Source organism: Oncorhynchus nerka, linkage group LG4 (assembly GCF_034236695.1).
Source record: "Oncorhynchus nerka isolate Pitt River linkage group LG4, Oner_Uvic_2.0, whole genome shotgun sequence".
Lineage (NCBI taxonomy): Eukaryota > Metazoa > Chordata > Actinopteri > Salmoniformes > Salmonidae > Oncorhynchus > Oncorhynchus nerka.
In genome coordinates, this window is record NC_088399.1 from 65388967 (window position 1) to 65403997 (window position 15031).

Here is a 15031-nt window from a genome sequence, read left to right on the forward strand (position 1 = left end):
AAATATAACTATAAAATATGTTCATGGCACAACTCCTAACATAGTCCAATAAAAAGCACCCCCAGAGTACATTATTTAGTGTTGAGGTGCTGACTAATGGAGAATAAACTGGAAGCTAGAAAAACAAAGAGAGTCGCACACTCTCATTGCTCATTGGGCTAAACAGTGTGGTAGTTGGGGCTAAATAGTGTGGTAGTTGGGGCTAAACAGTGTGGTAGTTGAGGCTAAACAGTGTGCTCGTTGGGGTAAATGGGGCTAAACAGTGTGGTAGTTGAGGCAAAACAGTGTGCTCGTTGGGGTAAATGGGGCTAAACAGTGTGGTAGTTGGGGCTAAACAGTGTGGTAGTTGGGGCTAAACAGTGTGGTAGTTGGGGCTAAACAGTGTGGTAGTTGTGGTAGTTGGGACTAAACAGTGTGGTAGTTGGGGTAGTTGGGACTAAACAGTGTGGTAGTTGGGGTAGTTGGGACTAAACAGTGTGGTAGTTTGGGTAGTTGGGGCTAAACAGTGTGGTAGTAGGGGTAGTTGGGACTAAACAGTGTGGTAGTTGGGACTAAACAGTGTGGTAGTAGGGGTAGTTGGGACTAAACAGTGTGGTAGTTGGGACTAAACAGTGTGGTAGTTGGGACTAAACAGTGTGGTAGTAGGGGTAGTTGGGACTAAACAGTGTGGTAGTTGGGACTAAACAGTGTGGTAGTTGGGACTAAACAGTGTGGTAGTAGGGGTATTTGGGACTAAACAGTGTGGTAGTTGGGGTAGTTGGGACTAAACAGTGTGGTAGTAGGGGTAGTTGGGACTAAACAGTGTGGTAGTTGGGGTAGTTGGGACTAAACAGTGTGGTAGTAGGGGTAGTTTGGGCTAAACAGTGTGGTAGTTGGGACTAAACAGTGTGGGATTTGGGACTAAACAGTGTGGTAGCTGGGACTAAACAGTGTGGTAGTAGGGGTAGCTGGGACTAAACAGTGTGCTATTTGGGACTAAACAGTGTGGTAGTTGGGACTAAACAGTGTGGTAGTTGGGACTAAACAGTGTGGTAGTTGGGACTAAACAGTGTGGTAGTTGGGACTAAACAGTGGGGTAGTTGGGACTAAATAGTGTGGTAGTTGGGACTAAACAGTGGGGTAGTTGGGGTAGTTGGGACTAAACAGTGTGGTAGTTGGGACTAAACAGTGTGGTAGTTGGGGGTATATAGTGTGGTAGTTGGGGCTAAACAGTGTGGTAGTTGTGGTAGTTGGGGCTAAACAGTGTGGTAGTTGGGACTAAACAGTGTGGTAGTTGGGGCTAAACAGTGTGGTAGTTGGGGCTAAATAGTGTGGTAGTTGGGGCTAAACAGTGTGGTAGTTGTGGTAGTTGGGGCTAAACAGTGTGGTAGTTGGGACTAAACAGTGTGGTAGTTGTGGTAGTTGGGGCTAAACAGTGTGGTAGTTGGGTAGTTGGGGCTAAACAGTGTGGTAGTAGGGGTAGTTGGGACTAAACAGTGTGGTAGTTGGGACTAAACAGTGTGGTATAAACAGTGGGGTAGTTGGGGCTAAACAGTGTGGTAGTTGGGACTAAACAGTGTGGTAGTTGGGGTAGTTGGGACTAAACAGTGTGGTAGTTGGGGTAGTTGGGACTAAACAGTGTGGTAGTTTGGGTAGTTGGGGCTAAACAGTGTGGTAGTAGGGGTAGTTGGGACTAAACAGTGTGGTAGTTGGGGCTAAACGGTGTGGTAGTTGGGGCTAAACAGTGTGGTAGTTGGGGCTAAACAGTGTAGTAGTTGTGGTAGTTGGGACTAAACAGTGTGGTAGTTTGGGTAGTTGGGGCTAAACAGTGTGGTAGTAGGGGTAGTTGGGACTAAACAGTGTGGTAGTTGGGGTATTTGGGACTAAACAGTGTGGTAGTTGGGGTAGTTGGGACTAAACAGTGTGGTAGTTGGGGTAGTTGGGACTAAACAGTGTGGTAGTTTGGGTAGTTGGGACTAAACAAGTGTGGTAGTAGGGGACTAAACAGTGTGGTAGTAGGGGTAGTTGGGGCTAAACAGTGTGGTAGTTGGGGTAGTTGGGACTAAACAGTGTGGTAGTAGGGGTAGTTGGGACTAAACAGTGTGGTAGTTGGGGTAGTTGGGACTAAACAGTGTGGTAGTAGGGGTAGATGGGACTAAACAGTGTGGTAGTTGGGGTAGTTGGGACTAAACAGTGTGGTAGTTTGGGTAGTTGGGACTAAACAGTGTGGTAGTAGGGGTAGTTGGGACTAAACAGTGTGGTAGTTGGGGTAGTTGGGACTAAACAGTGTGGTAGTAGGGGTAGTTTGGGCTAAACAGTGTGGTAGTTGGGGTAGTTGGGACTAAACAGTGTGGTAGTTGGGGTAGTTGGGACTAAACAGTGTGGTAGTAGGGGTAGTTGGGGCTAAACAGTGTGGTAGTTGGGACTAAACAGTGTGGTAGTAGGGGTAGTTGGGACTAAACAGTGTGGTAGTAGGGGTAGTTGGGACTAAACAGTGTGGTAGTAGGGGTAGTTGGGACTAAACAGTGTGGTAGTAGGGGTAGTTGGGACTAAACAGTGTGGTAGTAGGGGTAGTTGGGACTAAACAGTGTGGTAGTAGGGGTAGTTGGGACTAAACAGTAGTTGGGTAGTGGGACTGTGGGGTAGTTGGGACTAAACAGTGTGGTAGTAGGGGTAGTTGGGACTAAACAGTGTGGTAGTTGGGGTAGTTGGGACTAAACAGTGTGGTAACAGGTGGTAGTTGGGACTAAACAGTGTGGTAGTTGGGGTAGTTGGGACTAAACAGTGTGGTAGTTGGGGTAGTTGGGACTAAACAGTGTGGTAGTGGGGGGTAGTTGGGACTAAACAGTGTGGTAGTTGGGACTAAACAGTGTGGTAGTAGGGGTAGTTGGGACTAAACAGTGTGGTAGTAGTGGGTAGTTGGGACTAAACAGTGTGGTAGTAGGGGTAGTTGGGACTAAACAGTGTGGTAGTTGGGTAAACAGTGTGGTAGTTGGGACTAAACAGTGTGGTAGTAGGGGTAGTTGGGACTAAACAGTGTGGTAGTAGGGGTAGTTGGGACTAAACAGTGTGGTAGTAGGGGTAGTTGGGGCTAAACAGTGTGGTAGTTGGGACTAAACAGTGTGGTAGTTGGGGCTAAACAGTGTGGTAGTAGGGGTAGTTGGGACTAAACAGTGTGGTAGTAGGGGTAGCTGGGACTAAACAGTGTGGTAGTAGGGGTAGTTGGGACTAAACAGTGTGGTGTGGGATTTGGGACTAAACAGTGTGGTAGTTGGGACTAAACAGTGTGGTAGTTGGGACTAAACAGTGTGGGATTTGGGACTAAACAGTGTGGTAGTTGGGACTAAACAGTGTGGTAGTTGGGACTAAACAGTGTGGTAGTTGGGACTAAACAGTGTGGTAGTTAGGGGTAGTTGGGACTAAACAGTGTGGTAGTAGGGGTAGTTGGGACTAAACAGTGTGGTAGTAGGGGTAGTTGGGGCTAAACAGTTTGGTAGTTGGGACTAAACAGTGTGGTAGTTGGGACTAAACAGTGTGGTAGTAGGGGTAGTTGGGACTAAACAGTGTGGTAGCTGGGACTAAACAGTGTGGTAGTAGGGGTAGTTGGGACTAAACAGTGTGGTAGTTGGGGCTAAACAGTGTGGGATTTGGGACTAAACAGTGTGGTAGTTGGGGCTAAACAGTGTGGTAGTTGTGGTAGTTGGGGCTAAACAGTGTGCTCGTTGGGGTAAATGGGGCTAAACAGTGTGGTAGTTGGGGCTAAACAGTGTGGTAGTTGGGGCTAAACAGTGTGGTAGTAGGGGTAGTTGGGACTAAACAGTGTGGTAGTAGGGGTAGTTGGGACTAAACAGTGTGGTAGTAGGGGTAGTTGGGGCTAAACAGTTTGGTAGTTGGGACTAAACAGTGTGGTAGTTGGGACTAAACAGTGTGGTAGTAGGGGTAGTTGGGACTAAACAGTGTGGTAGCTGGGACTAAACAGTGTGGTAGTAGGGGTAGTTGGGACTAAACAGTGTGGTAGTTGGGGCTAAACAGTGTGGGATTTGGGACTAAACAGTGTGGTAGTTGGGGCTAAACAGTGTGGTAGTTGTGGTAGTTGGGACTAAACAGTGTGGTAGTAGGGGTAGTTGGGACTAAACAGTGTGGTAGTAGGGGTAGTTGGGACTAAACAGTGTGGTAGTAGGGGTAGTTGGGACTAAACAGTGTGGTAGTAGGGGTAGTTGGGACTAAACAGTGTGGTAGTAGGGGTAGTTGGGACTAAACAGTGTGGTAGTTGGGACTAAACAGTGTGGTAGTTGGGACTAAACAGTGTGGGTAAACAGTGTGGGATTTGGGACTAAACAGTAAACAGTGGGATTTGGGACTAAACAGTGTGGGATTTGGGACTAAACAGTGTGGTAGTTGGGACTAAACAGTGTGGTAGTTGGGACTAAACAGTGTGGTAGTTGGGACTAAACAGTGTGGTAGTTGGGGTAGTTGGGACTAAACAGTGTGGTAGTAGGGGTAGTTGGGACTAAACAGTGTGGTAGTAGGGGTAGTTGGGGCTAAACAGTTTGGTAGTTGGGACTAAACAGTGTGGTAGTTGGGACTAAACAGTGTGGTAGTAGGGGTAGTTGGGACTAAACAGTGTGGTAGCTGGGACTAAACAGTGTGGTAGTAGGGGTAGTTGGGACTAAACAGTGTGGTAGTTGGGGCTAAACAGTGTGGGATTTGGGACTAAACAGTGTGGTAGTTGGGGCTAAACAGTGTGGTAGTTGTGGTAGTTGGGGCTAAACAGTGTGCTCGTTGGGGTAAATGGGGCTAAACAGTGTGGTAGTTGGGGCTAAACAGTGTGGTAGTTGGGGCTAAATAGTGTGGTAGTTGGGGCTAAACAGTGTGGTAGTTGTGGTAGTTGGGGCTAAACAGTGTGCTCGTTGGGGTAAATGGGGCTAAACAGTGTGGTAGTTGAGGCAAAACAGTGTGCTCATTGGGGTAAATGGGGCTAAACAGTGTGGTAGTTGGGGCTAAACAGTGTGGGAGTTGGGGCTAAACAGTGTGGTAGTTGTGGTAGTTGGGACTAAACAGTGTGGTAGTTGGGGTAGTTGGGGCTAAACAGTGTGGTAGTGGTAGCTAAACAGTGTGGTAGGGTAGTTGGGACTAAACAGTGTGGTAGTTGGGGTAGTTGGGACTAAACAGTGTGGTAGTTGGGGCTAAACAGTGTGGTAGTTGGGGCTAAACAGTGTGGTAGTTGGGGCTAAACAGTGTGGTAGTTGTGGTAGTTGGGGCTAAACAGTGTGGTAGTTGGGGTTAAACAGTGTGGTAGTTGTGGTAGTTGGGACTAAACAGTGTGGTAGTTGGGGCTAAACAGTGTGGTAGTTGGGGCTAAACAGTGTGGTAGTTGTGGTAGTTGGGGCTAAACAGTGTGGTAGTTGTGGTAGTTGGGACTAAACAGTGTGGTAGTTGGGGTAGTTGGGACTAAACAGTGTGGTAGTTTGGGTAGTTGGGGCTAAACAGTGTGGTAGTAGGGGTAGTTGGGACTAAACCGTGTGGTAGTTGGGGTATTTGGGACTAAACAGTGTGGTAGTTGGGGTAGTTGGGACTAAACAGTGTGGTAGTTGGGGTAGTTGGGACTAAACAGTGTGGTAGTTTGGGTAGTTGGGACTAAACAGTGTGGTAGTTGGGGTAGTTGGGACTAAACAGTGTGGTAGTAGGGGTAGTTGGGGTTAAACAGTGTGGTAGTAGGGGTAGTTGGGACTAAACAGTGTGGTAGTAGGGGTAGTTGGGGCTAAACAGTGTGGTAGTTGGGACTAAACAGTGTGGTAGTTGGGGCTAAACAGTGTGGTAGTAGGGGTAGTTGGGACTAAACAGTGTGGTAGTAGGGGTAGCTGGGACTAAACAGTGTGGTAGTAGGGGTAGTTGGGACTAAACAGTGTGGGATTTGGGACTAAACAGTGTGGTAGTTGGGACTAAACAGTGTGGTAGTAGGGGTAGTTGGGACTAAACAGTGTGGTAGTTGGGGCTAAACAGTGTGGGATTTGGGACTAAACAGTGTGGTAGTTGGGACTAAACAGTGTGGTAGTTGTGGTAGTTGGGACTAAACAGTGTGGTAGTAGGGGTAGTTGGGACTAAACAGTGTGGTAGTTGGGGTAGTTATTTGGGACTAAACAGTGTGGTAGTAGGGGTAGTTGGGACTAAACAGTGTGGTAGTAGGGGTAGTTGGGGCTAAACAGTTTGGTAGTTGGGACTAAACAGTGTGGTAGTTGGGACTAAACAGTGTGGTAGTAGGGGTAGTTGGGACTAAACAGTAGTAGGGGTAGCTGGGACTAAACAGTGTGGTAGTAGGGGTAGTTGGGACTAAACAGTGTGGTAGTTGGGGCTAAACAGTGTGGTAGTTGGGACTAAACAGTGTGGTAGTTGGGGCTAAACAGTGTGGACTAAACAGTGTGGGAGTTGGGACTAAACAGTGTGGGGTAAATGGGACTAAACAGTGTGGTAGTTGGGACTAAACAGTGTGGTAGTTGGGCTAAACAGTGTGGTAGTAGGGGTAGTTGGGACTAAACAGTGTGGTAGTAGGGGTAGTTGGGACTAAACAGTGTGGTAGTAGGGGTAGTTGGGGCTAAACAGTTTGGTAGTTGGGACTAAACAGTGTGGTAGTTGGGACTAAACAGTGTGGTAGTAGGGGTAGTTGGGACTAAACAGTGTGGTAGCTGGGACTAAACAGTGTGGTAGTAGGGGTAGTTGGGACTAAACAGTGTGGTAGTTGGGGCTAAACAGTGTGGGATTTGGGACTAAACAGTGTGGTAGTTGGGGCTAAACAGTGTGGTAGTTGTGGTAGTTGGGACTAAACAGTGTGGGGTAGTAAACAGTGTGGTAGTTGGGGCTAAACAGTGTGGTAGCTAAATAGTGGGTAGTTGGGACTAAACAGTGTGGTAGTTGTGGTAGTTGGGGTAAACAGTTGGGACTAAACAGTGTGGTAGTAGGGGTAGTTGGGACTAAACAGTGTGGTAGTGGGGCTAAACAGTGTGGTAGTTGGGGCTAAACAGTTGTGGTAGTTGGGACTAAACAGTGTGGTAGTTTAGGGGCTAAACAGTGTGGTAGTTTGGGTAGTTGGGACTAAACAGTGTGGTAGTAGGGGTAGCTGGGACTAAACAGTGTGGTAGTAGGGGTAGTTGGGACTAAACAGTGTGGTAGTTGGGACTAAACAGTGTGGTAGTTGGGACTAAACAGTGTGGTAGTTGGGGCTAAACAGTGGGATTTGGGGGGTTAAACAGTGTGGTAGGATTTGGGACTAAACAGTGTGGTAGTTGGGGCTAAACAGTGTGGTAGTTGGGGCTAAACAGTGTGGTAGTTGTGGTAGTTGGGACTAAACAGTGTGGTAGTTGGGGTAGTTGGGACTAAACAGTGTGGTAGTGGGGTAGTTGGGACTAAACAGTGTGGTAGTTTGGGTAGTTGGGGCTAAACAGTTTGGTAGTTGGGACTAAACAGTGTGGTAGTTGGGACTAAACAGTGTGGTAGTTGGGGTAGTTGGGACTAAACAGTGTGTAGTTGGGGTAGCTGGGACTAAACAGTGTAGGTAGTAGGGGTAGTTGGGACTAAACAGTGGTAGTAGGGGTAGTTGGGGCTAAACAGTGTGGGATTTGGGACTAAACAGTGTGGTAGTTGGGGCTAAACAGTGTGGTAGTAAACAGTGGTAGTTGGGGCTAAACAGTGTAGTTGGGACTAAACAGTAGGGGTAGCTGGGTAAATGGGGACTAAACAGTGTGGTAGTTGGGACTAAACAGTGTGGTAGTTGGGACTAAACAGTGTGGTAGTTGGGGCTAAACAGTGTGGGATTTGGGACTAAACAGTGTGGGATTTGGGACTAAACAGTGTGGTAGTTGGGGTAAAATGGGTTGGGACTAAACAGTGTGGTAGTTGGGCAAAACAGTGTGGTATTGGGGTAAATGGGACTAAACAGTGTGGTAGTTAGTTGGGACTAAACAGTGTGGTAGTAGGGGTAGTTGGGGCTAAACAGTTTGGTAGTTGGGACTAAACAGTGTGGTAGTTGGGACTAAACAGTGTGGTAGTAGGGGTAGTTGGGACTAAACAGTGTGGTAGCTGGGACTAAACAGTGTGGTAGTAGGGGTAGTTGGGACTAAACAGTGTGGTAGTTGGGGCTAAACAGTGTGGGATTTGGGACTAAACAGTGTGGTAGTTGGGGCTAAACAGTGTGGTAGTTGTGGTAGTTGGGGCTAAACAGTGTGCTCGTTGGGGTAAATGGGGCTAAACAGTGTGGTAGTTGGGGCTAAACAGTGTGGTAGTTGGGGCTAAACAGTGTGGTAGTAGGGGTAGTTGGGACTAAACAATGTGGTAGTAGGGGTAGTTGGGACTAAACAGTGTGGTAGTAGGGGTAGTTGGGGCTAAACAGTTTGGTAGTTGGGACTAAACAGTGTGGTAGTTGGGACTAAACAGTGTGGTAGTAGGGGTAGTTGGGACTAAACAGTGTGGTAGCTGGGACTAAACAGTGTGGTAGTAGGGGTAGTTGGGACTAAACAGTGTGGTAGTTGGGGCTAAACAGTGTGGGATTTGGGACTAAACAGTGTGGTAGTTGGGGCTAAACAGTGTGGTAGTTGTGGTAGTTGGGACTAAACAGTGTGGTAGTAGGGGTAGTTGGGACTAAACAGTGTGGTAGTAGGGGTAGTTGGGACTAAACAGTGTGGTAGTAGGGGTAGTTGGGACTAAACAGTGTGGTAGTAGGGGTAGTTGGGACTAAACAGTGTGGTAGTAGGGGTAGTTGGGGCTAAACAGTGTGGTAGTTGGGACTAAACAGTGTGGTAGTTGGGGCTAAACAGTGTGGTAGTAGGGGTAGTTGGGACTAAACAGTGTGGTAGTAGGGGTAGCTGGGACTAAACAGTGTGGTAGTAGGGGTAGTTGGGACTAAACAGTGTGGGATTTGGGACTAAACAGTGTGGTAGTTGGGACTAAACAGTGTGGTAGTTGGGGCTAAACAGTGTGGGATTTGGGACTAAACAGTGTGGGATTTGGGACTAAACAGTGTGGTAGTTGGGACTAAACAGTGTGGTAGTTGGGACTAAACAGTGTGGTAGTTGGGACTAAACAGTGTGGTAGTTGGGGTAGTTGGGACTAAACAGTGTGGTAGTAGGGGTAGTTGGGACTAAACAGTGTGGTAGTAGGGGTAGTTGGGGCTAAACAGTTTGGTAGTTGGGACTAAACAGTGTGGTAGTTGGGACTAAACAGTGTGGTAGTAGGGGTAGTTGGGACTAAACAGTGTGGTAGCTGGGACTAAACAGTGTGGTAGTAGGGGTAGTTGGGACTAAACAGTGTGGTAGTTGGGGCTAAACAGTGTGGGATTTGGGACTAAACAGTGTGGTAGTTGGGGCTAAACAGTGTGGTAGTTGTGGTAGTTGGGGCTAAACAGTGTGCTCGTTGGGGTAAATGGGGCTAAACAGTGTGGTAGTTGGGGCTAAACAGTGTGGTAGTTGGGGCTAAATAGTGTGGTAGTTGGGGCTAAACAGTGTGGTAGTTGTGGTAGTTGGGGCTAAACAGTGTGCTCGTTGGGGTAAATGGGGCTAAACAGTGTGGTAGTTGAGGCAAAACAGTGTGCTCATTGGGGTAAATGGGGCTAAACAGTGTGGTAGTTGGGGCTAAACAGTGTGGGAGTTGGGGCTAAACAGTGTGGTAGTTGTGGTAGTTGGGACTAAACAGTGTGGTAGTTGGGGTAGTTGGGACTAAACAGTGTGGTAGTTTGGGTAGTTGGGGCTAAACAGTGTGGTAGTAGGGGTAGTTGGGACTAAACAGTGTGGTAGTTGGGGTAGTTGGGACTAAACAGTGTGGTAGTTGGGGCTAAACAGTGTGGTAGTTGGGGCTAAACAGTGTGGTAGTTGGGGCTAAACAGTGTGGTAGTTGTGGTAGTTGGGGCTAAACAGTGTGGTAGTTGGGGTTAAACAGTGTGGTAGTTGTTGGGACTAAACAGTGTGGTAGACTAAACAGTGTGGTAGTTGGGGCTAAACAGTGTGGTAGTTGGGGCTAAACAGTGTGGTAGTTGTGGTAGTTGGGGCTAAACAGTGTGGTAGTTGGGGCTAAACAGTGTGGTAGTAGGGGTAGTTGGGACTAAACCGTGTGGTAGTTGGGGTAGTTGGGACTAAACAGTGTGGTAGTTGGGGTAGTTGGGACTAAACAGTGTGGTAGTTTGGGTAGTTGGGGCTAAACAGTGTGGTAGTTGGGGTAGTTGGGACTAAACAGTGTGGTAGTAGGGGTAGTTGGGGTTAAACAGTGTGGTAGTTGGGGTAGTTGGGACTAAACAGTGTGGTAGTTGGGACTAAACAGTGTGGTAGTTGGGGTAGTTGGGACTAAACAGTGTGGTAGTAGGGGTAGTTGGGACTAAACAGTGTGGTAGTAGGGGTAGTTGGGGCTAAACAGTGTGGTAGTTGGGACTAAACAGTGTGGTAGTAGGGGTAGTTGGGACTAAACAGTGTGGTAGCTGGGACTAAACAGTGTGGTAGTAGGGGTAGTTGGGACTAAACAGTGTGGTAGTTGGGACTAAACAGTGTGGTAGTTGGGACTAAACAGTGTGGTAGTTGGGACTAAACAGTGTGGTAGTTGGGACTAAACAGTGGGGTAGTTGAGACTAAACAGTGTGGTAGTTGGGACTAAACAGTGGGGTAGTTGGGACTAAACAGTGTGGTAGTTGGGACTAAACAGTGTGGTAGTTGGGGGTATCACTATCACTGCTGATGATGAGAGGTTCCCTCTCTGGTAGGTGGAACGCTGAACTCTTCTCCCCGAGTTGCCATGGCCACGCACCCCAACACATCCGGGTCATAGTAGCAGCTACTGCAGCCACAGTAATGGTAACCAGTGCCCCCAGGGCCAACGCCCCTAGCAACCAGGGCCACGCCTCCATCATTAGCTCCAGGTAAGGACTGAGAACCTCCGATATCCTCTGATCTGGAGGGGAGGAGCAAGGGATGAGAGGAGAGGAGAAGGGGAGGGGAAGAGAGGAGAGAAGGGTAGAGGAGGGGAGAGGGAGGAGTCCTTTAAAATCATTCAGCCGTTCACGATTAAAACATGCATATTACTAAATTAGTCAGTCAAACAACACACACCCACGCTGACACTCACACACTGTACTTACCTGAGTTGAGCATGTAGGAGTATTGGTACCCCAGTTCTTTGCTGGAGGTAAAGTATTCTATGTTTCTGTGTAGAGGTATGAAGGGCACCATGTGGTATTGCCTATTGTGGCCAATGGGAGCATTGAACTCTGGGTAGTGGGTCTGCTCTGGAGCATGTCTCCTCAACCACTGCTCATAGATACTGAAAACAGAGAGAGAGAGACCGAGAGAGAGAGAGAGAGAGACCGAGAGAGAGAGAGAGAGAGAGAGAGAGAGAGAGAGAGAGAGAGAGAGAGAGAGAGAGAGAGGGGCAGGGAGGGTGTGTGTTGAGAGAGAGAGAGAGAGAGAGAGAGAGAGAGAGAGGGGCAGGGAGGGTGTGTGTTGGGAGAGAGAGAGAGAGAGAGAGAGAGAGAGAGAGAGAGAGAGAGAGAGAGAGTGATCCAGAGAGAAATAGAAAGAGAGAAATAGAGAAAGAGAAACAGGGTGTGGGAGAGGTGTGTGTATGCGTGCGTGTGCGTACGTGTGTGTGCGTGCGTGCTAACCTGTCTACGTAGGCGTGGTGCAGTAGGAAAATAGGGTCGTTAGCTGACCCCTGGACTGAAGACATTGAGCCGTTCATGAAGATATGAAGAGAGGCGTGCATCCCCATCACCCTACTGTTACCCAGGCCTGTCTGAGGGTTCCCAAAACCTATAGGTCAGGGGTTAGAGGTTAGATGTCATCCCGACCACCCTACTGTTACCCAGGCCTGTCTGAGGGTTCCCAAAACCTATAGGTCAGGGGTTAGAGGTTAGATGTCATCACCACACTGTTAACCATGCCTGTCACAGGGCTGCCGAAACCTAGAGGTCAGGGGTTAGAAGTCAAGGGTTAGAGGTCAGAATACAACACCAGAGTTAGGGTTAGAACAATGCTCTCTAGAGTGTTCTAGAACTACTGACTTTCTAGAGGTCTAGAACTAATAACACAAACACAAACACACACACATACACCCCTATTTACCTTCTAGTGTGTTTCTGAAGCTGAAGTTAGCGGAGCGGTCCATGGCTCCCGTGTCGTAGTCACGGAGACTGACCGTGAACTCCACCTCTGCTGCCGTCGGCAACCGCGCAACCAAGTTATGGTCGTGGTTGCCAGGGTTACGCAGCAACGGCCCCTCGTCGTTACCGTCACACAGAACCCCCCTCACACTGTAGTCTTCCGCCCGTGAACACATCACCTACACAAACACACACACACAAAAGTATTGAATCAGGACAACTGCATGCCACATGATTGTGTTAGCCTGCTAAGCTAAAGCCTAGGACAAAGCATTGAAGTAGCTGTTCAGTGAAAATCTCACTTTTAAAATTCCGTTAACTCATACCCAAATTATGTTGTTGACTCATTGTATACTTAGAAAGTCTCTTCTCTTCCTCACAACTTTCTTTCCCTGCTGAATTATTGGGTTATCTAACCAACCACCCATATATACTGGTGCTCCTCTCCTCTCTCCCACATGCGCACAGCCTCCCACCACGCAAAGAGAGAGAGAGAGGGAGAGTGTGTGTGTGAGAGTGTGTGTGTTAATCACAGAACATGGCCTCTGGCAGAAACATAAGGTTATCAGACATTCTCCTGATCACCACCCTCCTCTACCCGTCTTCTCTCCTCTTTTCTCCTCTCCTTCCCTCTCCTCACTTCCTCTCCTCACCCCACTCTCTTCTCTTCCCCTCTCATCTCATCTCCCCAGTTCTCTCCTGTCCTCCATATCTCTCATCTCCTCTCCCCAGTCCTCTCCTCTTTCCTCCTCTCATCTCCTCTCTCCTGTCCTCTCTTCTCTCATCTCCTCTCCCCAGTCCTCTCCTCTTTCCTCCTCTCACCTCCTCTCCCCAGTCCTCTCCTATCCTCCACCCCTTCTCCCTCCTATCTAGGTTACAGCGGAGCTCAACAATGATAGTATATCATCACAGTATTCATTCAAGTCATCACATGAAAAGTAATGAAGAAAAGTTCAATTATGAAAATGTCTCTTCACATTTTGTGAGTTGAGAAGCATACACTGTGTGGTTGATTACATCTCGATAGTCGCTTCTCCTTGACCAAGTCAAGGGCCTGTACATAGATATAGTTAGACAGAGATTTGCATAAGACACCAAGCAAAGATACCATGAAACAACACTCTAACTTGTTTTCTGGGAGTTTGAGCCTCTGTGTCATTAGTTTAAGTTCAAGTTTAAATTTGAGTTCAATTTGAACTGGCACACATGTTGATGTGATACATACAGATGTAGGCTCTTAATTTGATCACTCTTTTGTTGCTGTTCATGGAGCAGTTTGGACTACTGTGACTATTAATACCGTATATGATAAAACCTGTATAGCGGACTCCTCCTCTCCAGACCTCCCGTAACCATGAATTAAAATGCAACACTTTGGAGACTATTGTGAACTTCTAAGAACAATGTCAAGGTGAGAGTGAGATGAAGGGAGGAGAAAAGAGGAGGAGGAGTGAAGAGAAATGAGAGAGGAAGATGATGGAAGAGACAGGAAGAGGATGAAAGGTGTCTCACCCTCCAAGAAGAGAACACTGAAGCAGGGCTGATGAGGTTGGGATCTCGCGGGCTCTGGGCGCCCATCAGGTCTTCGGTGCAGATGTCACAGCCCTGCGCGTCTCGCCAGTCCCAGTACGGGATGGAGAACTCAAAGTCCCCGGTCAGTTTTCGGATCTCGCGCTCCCAGTGCAGCAGGTACACACGGTGCCACGGCAGAAAGGCGGGAGCCCAGTGGGCGAAGTCCACATCGGTCCAGACATTCCCCGGTCCACCGAGAAGAGCATTCCTGGAGACATAGTAGTGCATCCACACAAACACGTCATAGGTCGAGACGTCAGAGAACAGCGGGGTGCTCCCGTTATTCATCTCCCGGTAGGTCCCGGTGGCTATGACATAATCCTGGCTAACGGTGTGCTTGGCCAGGTTGAGGTAAGAGATGAGTTTCCGCCGTTCCGCTGCCGACAGGTGAAACACGTTCCGCCGCACGGACTCTCTCCTCTCCTCGCAGTTAGCCCCAAACAGTCCGAACTGGCACTCTCCGCAGTTGAACCCCATGTAGTTGGAGGCGCACTGGCAGGTCCGGTTATAAAATACCAGAGGCCACCTCTCTCTGTCGTCCAAGCCGGAGAAGGGGTAATTCAGCCCGTTGGGGAGATCCGATACCTCCACGTCCCGGCAGAACCCCCTGCCAGAGCTGGCCCCGCAGGCCGAACCATCCCCTTCCCAGACCGGGCAGCACTCTTTAGAGAGCAGGGCCTCCGTTGTGGCGCAGAGCCTTGGAAACTGCTGCTGGGAGAACCGCAAACACTGGAGGAAAAACACACCGTGGATGAGAAGGAGCCACATCGCAATACATCACACCCGTCCCGTCCCGTCCTGTCCTGTCCTGTCACACACACCAACCGGTGATGTGTCTTGATAGTAATGGAGAGAGGAGTTGGTAAGTAGAAGTGAGAGAAGGGGAAACACATGTGCCTAGTAGTCCAGCCATGTCAGAGTCCCCGCAGCTCTTACTTGACTTCTCCTCCCACACCCGCCCTCCCCCATCTCTGGCACGGCGGTCACATGCCTCATGACCCCGGTGGTGAGTTTGTTTCATTGGTGGCTGGTTCCCTGAACACACACACACACACACACCGATGGTCTTTCTCACACTAACCAACGGATCTAATTTATTTAATTACACTTCAGGTTTCAAGGGGTGAATAAATGTAGAGAATAAGCATACACATAGTTTTTTTTTAAATCACAAAAGCACTTGCCTACAGGTTTCAGTGAAGGCAACTGAAATGTGACTATACAAATAATGGCATTTTGGTTTCTTCAAGTTTCTTTAAATCATAAAATATGATTTTTTTCTGACACTGTGCTTCACTGCAAGTTTCACAACCACAGAGTTATGTTGTCGTTATGAAAATGTTTTCACGT

At 48.3% G+C, this 15031-nt stretch overlaps 1 protein-coding gene across 1 annotated transcript; it reads right to left on the reverse strand.

The window, feature by feature from the left end:
• Positions 1–9950: 9950 nt before the first annotated feature.
• On the reverse strand, positions 9951–14584 carry LOC115128456 (tyrosinase-like). The gene is made up of 5 exons (XM_065017762.1): positions 13622–14584; positions 12072–12288; positions 11612–11759; positions 11090–11271; positions 9951–10902 (listed from the first exon to the last, which is right to left on the reverse strand). Exons 1-5 carry the CDS (start codon positions 14447–14449, stop codon positions 10649–10651), a joined length of 1629 nt encoding a protein of 542 aa, XP_064873834.1. The 5' UTR covers positions 14450–14584; the 3' UTR covers positions 9951–10648.
• Between the last annotated feature and the right edge of the window lie 447 nt (positions 14585–15031).